The sequence below is a fragment of the Polyodon spathula genome, chromosome 8, assembly GCF_017654505.1.
Source record: "Polyodon spathula isolate WHYD16114869_AA chromosome 8, ASM1765450v1, whole genome shotgun sequence".
NCBI lineage: Eukaryota > Metazoa > Chordata > Actinopteri > Acipenseriformes > Polyodontidae > Polyodon > Polyodon spathula.
This window is the reverse complement of record NC_054541.1, coordinates 6,055,803-6,064,202: the sequence shown is the minus strand read 5'-3', so window position 1 is coordinate 6,064,202 and position 8,400 is coordinate 6,055,803. Positions and strand designations below refer to the sequence as shown.

General features: G+C 37.4%; 1 protein-coding gene across 1 annotated transcript; it reads left to right on the top strand.

Moving 5' to 3' along the window:
- The first annotated feature begins 4,720 nt into the window (after window positions 1-4,720).
- LOC121320220 lies at window positions 4,721-7,678 on the top strand. Its single transcript, XM_041258472.1, has 3 exons — window positions 4,721-5,088; window positions 6,162-6,506; window positions 7,112-7,678. The coding sequence occupies exons 1-3, from the start codon at window positions 4,951-4,953 to the stop codon at window positions 7,229-7,231; spliced, it is 603 nt and encodes a 200-aa protein (XP_041114406.1). The 5' UTR covers window positions 4,721-4,950; the 3' UTR covers window positions 7,232-7,678.
- Window positions 7,679-8,400: the final 722 nt, after the last annotated feature.

Below are 8,400 nucleotides of genomic sequence, written 5' to 3'. Positions count from 1 at the left end.
ACAGACATTACTGGAAAACTGCAGGTCCTGCAATGGATCTGAAAGAGACACAAGCATGTACCATTGAACCAAACAAACATGTTCCTGCTATACCTGCATCAGTAGGAGATTATGAATGTTAACTGCAAATATCACTAGCCTTCTCCCCTCTCACACTCACACACACACAATAATTGGGAATCAGTTTCAGATTATGACTAAGTATTAAAGGCGATCAAAACTATCTTAAAGGGGAAGTGATTTCTGCTAACACAAATTAGCACTCTCTTTGTCTAGATGGTGGACAGCCTAAAATATTAAAAGTAATTTCCGCTAATCATTTTGATAGATCGTGTCTATAATTTTACAAGACGATGTTGAAAGCACAATAAGAGTCTTTCGACTGACAATCTCAACTCGATCGAGAAACAGCTAATGACCAATTGTCAAACATAAAAAGTACAGATAATACTGTTGAACGCCAGGATAGCAGATAGTCGTAAAGGTCTTTAAAAAAATGGACAGTCGGGAACGTCCAAGGGAGCTTAACAAATCAAATAGTAAATAACAGAGGGTATGTAGTAAGAAAAGGTTGTAGGACGAATGTGCAATAAAAATAGTGCAGAATGTTCGAATACGGGACTTAACCACGCGGGTAAACACCTGTCATCGTACAGACTAGGACGTCAACGTTCGGGAAGAACGGAACAATGAACCATGGTGGAGACGTTGAATCCAAGGTAAATTAAATATGAACCTTTGTTTAAACCAGGATAACTAAAACAAATAATGTCACAAAGTCTATATTGTAACGTACATGTAGAATAAATGTAATATTTGTTTGTTCAGACAACATATTGAAATAATAAAAATGAAGTTTTATACTTACAATTGTAACGTTATCATCGTCGTTAAGACGCAAACAATGTAAAAAATTATTGCAATAGAATCCCTGAACAAATTATCATTGTGCCAGGGTGTAACAGTTAAGTCAAGGAGTGTCAAATACCAACTTATATGATGTGACATACGTTCACTAGCAAGTCTAATTTTGATAACATAAGTTGCAATACCAATATTACTTCGCCATTAAAAAACCACTACGGCGAATAATAATAAACGATAGGTGAGAATATACCCCCGTGTCAGGGTACATGTAAAGGACAGACTGCCATCAAACAAAGAATCCGGTCGGGTGAACCTTCTATTACTAGATGCCAATTCTCCATAATGTACAGATCGTTATTAATAATCATCTAGTAGGGACATAAATATGAAAAAAAGAAACAAAAAGTTTAACACATAAGTATTTGCTTTGAAGTTTGGAGTTCCAATGGGAAAACAAATACGTCCTAGGTTACTATTCACAATTTATAGCATCAAGTATGAGCTCAACAATGTGAACATGTACGTGATAATCATGGATGTTAACAGTAGTAGCGGTGTGGTGAATACATTCGGTTTTTACATGGGCAAAATTGGCGACAAACAGGGAATATAAACAAGAAAAAAATGGGATTTTTGTACCATTGAACCAAACAAACATGTTCCTGCTATACCTGCATCAGTAGGAGATTATGAATGTTAACTGCAAATATCACTAGCCTTCTCCCCTCTCACACTCACACACACACACACGTTGGTGTTTATGTAGTTTCATAGCACACAGGACGTTGTCAGTTCACTCCAGTTTCTTTACCCCTCTACAAACAATAATTGGGAATCAGTTTCAGATTATGACTAAGTATTAAAGGCGATCAAAACTATCTTAAAGGGGAAGTGATTTCTGCTAACACAAATTAGCACTCTCTTTGTCTAGATGGTTCACAGCTGGGGAGTCTGAATTGCAGAAGCACAAACAGCAGTGCCAGATCATTCTTAGGGGGCGGCTTGTTCTGTCAGAACTTCTTTATTTCCATTGCTGCTTTCATTAGTTGTGCTCTTCCCACACATATTTCTTCTTTGGAATTGGAACTAACAAGGTCATTACATGCAACATTAGCTACTGCAATGTGTGGCTCCAGCCACACCACTTCAGATTGCAAAAATAAATCTCCTAGTACTGTACCAACTGCAGAACTTTAAACCAACTTAAAGCCTACAAAATGTGTAAAAATATTCTGATCTGCAGCCATTTAATTACACTTGCACCTAAACATTAGTCAAGATATGTAATACCAGACAATGTTTGTTGTTTATTATTATTTTTTACTTCAAATCCACTGGCAACACAAATTAATAAACAGCAGATTTTAATATTAAGCAGGTATAAAGGGAAGGAATGGTCGCACATCCCTCCAGATCAATTGAAACACTGTGCAGATGGGTCTCTTGAATCGGTGACATATTGGCTGCAAGTGATGGCTCCACACCCTATTGATCACTATGGCTTGGGGGGCACTGTCTATTTTGTACATTACCAGCTATACGATATAAAACCACTGTCCATTGTCATTCTGCCATCTTGAGGCCAGCAATATATTGCAGGTATGCCTTTATTTACTGTAGCCAATTATATGATTCATATTTATTTTATTGTTTTTAAATAAGAAAAAAAAAAACCTGTCACTTTTCTGTTTGAGCAAGATCCAATATGTCGTCAACTACACCTCGAGTTGACAATATTTGTTTACCAAAAATGTCATCATAGCACGATATTGATTACCATTAGCAACTTTTGTCGGTATTTTCCTTTTTAACTAAAAGGGCAGAGTGGGAGTTATACAGAATTGTTTGGGTTTTTTTTTTTTTTTTTTTTTTTTTTTTTTTTTGTTTGTTTGTTTGTTTGTTTTAGTAACAGTAAGTTCATATTGATTAGATTAAGATATGGGATATACTTAAAGCACCCATTATAAAAAAGAAAGTCTAAAAAGATACTCTTCAGATCGTGTGACCAAATATCACATTGTATTGCCTCTCTAATGGTTTATGAATGTAGGACACTATTGAATGAAAATAGGCCCTTGCGGGTATTTTTGTGCAGCGACATGTTCTGAAACGTCAACATTGTATGGGATTTCCATGGATATATTATTTCATATATTTACATTAGAATTTCAGCAATATTACAATGGAAAATCACCGATGCGTTGGACTAGCACACAAACAAACCGACTTATTGTGGTCTAAAAACAAACTTCTCGCTATTCTATTCAGTTTACGATGCAGTTTTAACACAAAAACGAAACCCACAACCTACAAACGATTTGATTTGTATGCACCGCACGCACAGGCAGGCAGAACCTTATTTCAGCTGCCCATTTACGGACTGTCAGTCGTTTTATTTGGAATGGTTTATAAGACAATGCAGAAACCCCATACATGCTTTGCCCTGAACCAAAACAATGGTGTCTGCATGATATATTTGTTTGATTCATACAGTAATGTATACATTTATTTTACACAGTGAGCAAGATACGATTTTGATTCCCCCCACTAACCTTGACTGGTTTAATCTTGTGTTTTCTGTGTCCACAAGCTATACGATATTTGACGCTGGTAAAAACGTATGTTCAACTTCCCTTCCTTCCTTCCTGGGCAACATCTGGGACCAGTTTAAGCAGCTCCCGGGTGGACACTGAAAGAAAGCCGTCCTCTGTGGGCGGGCTTGTTACTATGGACACCTTTATAAACAATAAGGGGAGACAGGAGGGTTAATCTTCTAGAATAACTAATGACGGAGCATCGTCGATGCAAGTACAGAAGCTTTACATTGTTATCGGGGTACCTTGTAAAACATCACATAAAACACTTTATACAGTGTGCATTTTTGCAGCAGTGAAACGCTTGCTCACTTGTATTGTTATTGTCATTATACACCCGCCCTGCCTGCTGGCATTTAATGTATGAAGAATTCTAAAATATCTATATTTAAAATGCGCTGGCACAGAGAGCGGTTTTCTCGTCTTTGTTCACCCAAAGTAATTTCCAGTGAATGCGGAATCATCGCACCCAGTAAGTGCGCGTACCCGGCAAACGCTTCTAAGGAGGTATTTCCAAACACCCAATGCGCGTAACCCAGCAGAACAGAGCGCATTGTATCCAATTGTTCTTGATAGCCATTGACTACAAAAACGGCATAGACATAACGATGGGTGCTTCCTGCAGTTTATTATGGGTGTCTGGGTTCAGGTAGAAACTAAAGGGCAGATTCATAGAACGATAATCAATCATGTTGTTCATTCTGTGAAAATAACATAACTTCAACCAGTCTGCAAACTACTGTAAACGTCTGCATGCGTGCTATAATTAATTATCTTTGCATGAGGCAATCACTCGAGGAATGTATAGTAGTTTAATATTTAACCCGATTCGCCTCTCCACTCTGGAGTCCTTGCCTTTTTTTTGGCAGTAAAGGTTGTTGATTGTAATTATTGTAAGGGGCTTACCATGGTATTTTGTAATCAAATGAGCTTTTACTTGTGGAAAGAGGTTTAAATAATTTCCCATTTGCTTTTAAAAAAAAATTAAATAGATATTCAACAAACTAAAATAATCTGTAAATGAATATATTAGGCTATATATAGCCTTATACATAGGGAATTGGATTTCCTTGTGTGTGTGTCTGTGTGTTTCAACTGCATATTTTGTATTTGAAAATTGCATACATAAATACATGCATATGCTATATATGAAACATTTAACAGAGAGTATTTATTTTATTCCACAGCTACCCGTGTAAACAAGTTCGACTGCATGTTAAAGTCCAGGCTTTATCCCTTCAAGCCGTTGGCCAGGCTGTGGAATTTCTGAACCAAGCTTGCGGACGAACTCCATTGAAGCGGAATAAACAATGCTGACCGCGTCAGGACTCTCCAGGAGATGTGAGTCAGACCCATCACCTCACGCACAGCACAACAGATGAGTCTTCCTCACGCTACATCTGTTCGGCTGGAAATGATCACTTCGTTAATTCCTGAAAGCACTGCAGCGACCAACCACCTCTGACAGACACATATTTTGTCCGGGGAAATGGATGCAAGCCCAGCCACCTCCTTGTCGTTTTTGTATAAAAATGATCCTATTTATTCCCTTTGTGCTCCCGATCTGATGACAGCCTCTCAGGCTGTGAATAATAATTTCATCAAGGAGCAGAAAAAACTAATGCAGGTAAGAACTTTTCAAATTAAGGCGCTTATTGTGTTTTTTTTTTTTTTTTTTTTAATTATTATATTAAAACAATCTTGGTTTCTGGAAAGTATAGTCCGTTTATTAGGAATATTTGATGAGAATAAATATTATTCTCCAATCACGTCTGACTTTAAACTTTCGTTATATATGACATTCACAGTATAACATTCAATTTTTTTTTTTTTTTTTTTTTCTAATTCCTTTTGTTGAACCCTCTTCTGTATCACTTAATAAAGGCCTACTCTCTAGTTTTCATTGAGAATCCAGGAGTTTTGGTTTGTTGGCCAATCAAATAGTTGGATCGGTTTTATTAGAAATGTGTTTACAGTAGTTCAATGTAACACCATTACATTTTAATAGGCGATAACTGCACCTTGTGCTTATCTTGTCTTGTCTATGTTGTATTACTCAAAACGGAGCCATTGTAAACGACTGATATCATTTCCTTGTTTCAGGTTTTGCAAAGCTGATTGTTTATCAAAGCAACGCACTCAATATTTACAGTTGTTTTATTTCAACAAAGGAGTGGTTAATTACATTATAGCCTTACCTACTGTTCAATTGACGTTTAGCGGTCAGACAGTAACTAATTTTACACACACTGTGGTAACTGGGATACTCCAATGACTAATGTACAGTTGTTCAGATGATGTGGTAGTACGCTTTTTGTTTTTACAAGAGAAAAAAATATATCTTGAAGTGCATTCTTTTAAATCGTATCAGATTTGCCAATTGGAATATCTTTGTCATTTCGACAAAATGTTTTAGCTTGACAAATCACATAAGGTTCCTACAGTGTAAATCAAGCGTTTGATAATTAAACACAAGCCTTTTTGTATTGTATTTATATTCTTTACACTGTATTGTTTACTTTCTTTATTTTGGTAACATGCTTCTTTTGTGTGTGTCTCTAAATACTAACATAAAAGGAATTACAACAAACATTGTGATAGATATATATATAGATAGATAGATAGATAGACAGATAGACAGACAGACAGACAAAACAATAACCCTCTCTCGCCTCTCACTCCATTGTTTGTTTTCCGTAGACGTTAAGACGACTGGACCATCAGAAGCTGACCAGAATGCGACAGATGAATGAGGAGAAAAAACAGTTTGCTCACCTCATGAAGAAAAAGCTCGCCCCTACCAACAGACTCCTTCTTCACGCACCATCTGGAAGTTCAACGATATTCACTGCGGACAGAATCATACGAACAGCATTCTCCACCAACACCAGCTTCGCCGTCAGCGACAGCAGGAAAAGTACAGCGAAAAGCAGCGACCGCAGACAGAGCAGTGCTAAACACCTCACACCAGAGTCGAGCCCCATTTGCAGACCTGATATCCAGTCTGGTGACAACTCCCTTGATGCAAAGACCAGAAAGCTGAAAGTAAGTTGAAGAGTAAAGAATATGTGTGTCCCTCACAGACCTATTTATCCATTGGGTATGCATACATCACCCACTCCACTCTTAACAGTCTTGTGAACCTTTACTGCAGGTGACAGTGGAAGTTTCCTCAGAGTAGTGAAAGCATGCAGTGGGAGCATAGCAGGAGTAGACCCACCTGGAAAGGTGTGCCTCGTATTTGAGATGGCAGGACAACAGACTATGACATTCTTTAAAGCTTAGTGACTAGGGCTCAGTAAGAATGACATTTGATTGAATCACTTTTTTGTAAATAATGTGTGTTTTTTAAAGCCATTGTGGGTCATTTACCGTTTTTGGGTCTATGTGTGAAAAATCAAGTCATTTTAAAGAAGATAACTGTACACTCTAGCAGTGCTTATACACTTCAAACTAACACTGAAGGAATGTAGCACTATGATAAGTTTGCAGTGATAACTGCTGCTATTATAAGAACCTTCTGTTTTGTTTATCTCATGCGTTGTGACCATTTTAGAAAACAATAAATAGTGAACACTTGGGTGAATCATGTGTTATGTACTACAGAGGGATTACATTTTAAATACTGTTTTTTTTTTTATTTATTATAGGTGTCACAAGCATACTTCATGTCCACAATACCTTTGAATATGTGTAAATGTGGTCACTCCAGTAACCTGCTGACAAGAAGTGAAAGCTGCCTACCTGTTCTGCAGTCACATGTTGGCTAGGAGGAGACCTAGTTTACAGAGATTTTACCAGTATGAGCTGCCAGCCTCATACTCCCACCAACAGCAGCAGAAGGACCCGTCAAGCATTAAGTAGTATCTTCCTGCATTGTGCTGCTCTCATATTAATAACAATAGCATGACTGGATAAAGAACAAAGGAGAGCTACTGCTACTCTATTAAATGCTTTACTGTAGCAGGCTATGAGTCCTTCTGGCACATATGAAGTTAAGTGGTTCAGATTGCAATGTATTCAGATTTCAAGCACCATTCTTTTAAAAGATGTTTATTATTGTAAATTATTTCCCAGGTGCAAGATCTTCAGATATTGAAATACATATCAACTGTTACAGTGGCTATACCGATCGACACTAATCTAAAAAAGAGATTTTTAAAAAAAAAAAAAAAAAAAAGAAGAAATGGACCTGAAGAATAAAATGGTATAAAGTTGTTACAAGTGTGTGATTCACAGTTTTTATGCAAATGCATACCTTTTTAGTCATAGTCATTATTGAGTCTGCTTTACTACATAACATGTTGTTATTTTAATAATTAAGTATTGTAATAATTCAAATGAATAAATAGTGAGTTTTCAGTTTATCAATTACTGTTTTTCATTATGTATACCTAGTGATTGGTGAGCATCCTGTTGGATCCTGATTCTCCTTGGATATAGACCTGTTTGCTGTTTTTTAATAGGTATGATAGGGAAGAGTCTCTCTCTCTCTCTCTCTCTCTCTCTCTCTCTCTCTCTCTCTCTCTCTCTCTCTCGCTCACTCTGGCCTAAATGCAGTTTGGCGCAAACACAACACAGTGTATCACCCAAAGAACACCATCCCTACTGTGAAGCATAGTGGTGGCAGCATCATGTTATGGGGATGTTTCTCATCGGCAGGGACTGGGGCACTTGTCAGGATAGAAGGGAAAATGAATGGAGCAAAGTACAGTGAAGTCCTTCAGAAAAACCTGATGTACTCTACAAGAAAGCTGAAACTGGGACAGAAGTCTACCTTTCAGCATGACAACAACCCAAAGCACACAGCCAAAGCTACACTGGAGTGGCTAAGGAACAAAAAGGTAAATGTCCTTGAGTCGCCCAGTCAGAGCCCTGACCTAAATCCAATCGAAAATGTGTGGCATGACTTGAAGATTGCTGTACATCAATGCTCCCC

Bases quoted from the DNA above. Each gene is read 5' to 3' on its own strand.
- LOC121320220 (XM_041258472.1), top strand. From the start codon at position 4,951: ATGGATGCAAGCCCAGCCACCTCCTTGTCGTTTTTGTATAAAAATGAT. The intron at 5,089-6,161 runs GTAAGAACTTTT...TGTTTTCCGTAG, and splicing joins AGCAGAAAAAACTAATGCAG to ACGTTAAGACGACTGGACCA. The intron at 6,507-7,111 runs GTAAGTTGAAGA...TATTTATTATAG, and splicing joins CAAAGACCAGAAAGCTGAAA to GTGTCACAAGCATACTTCAT.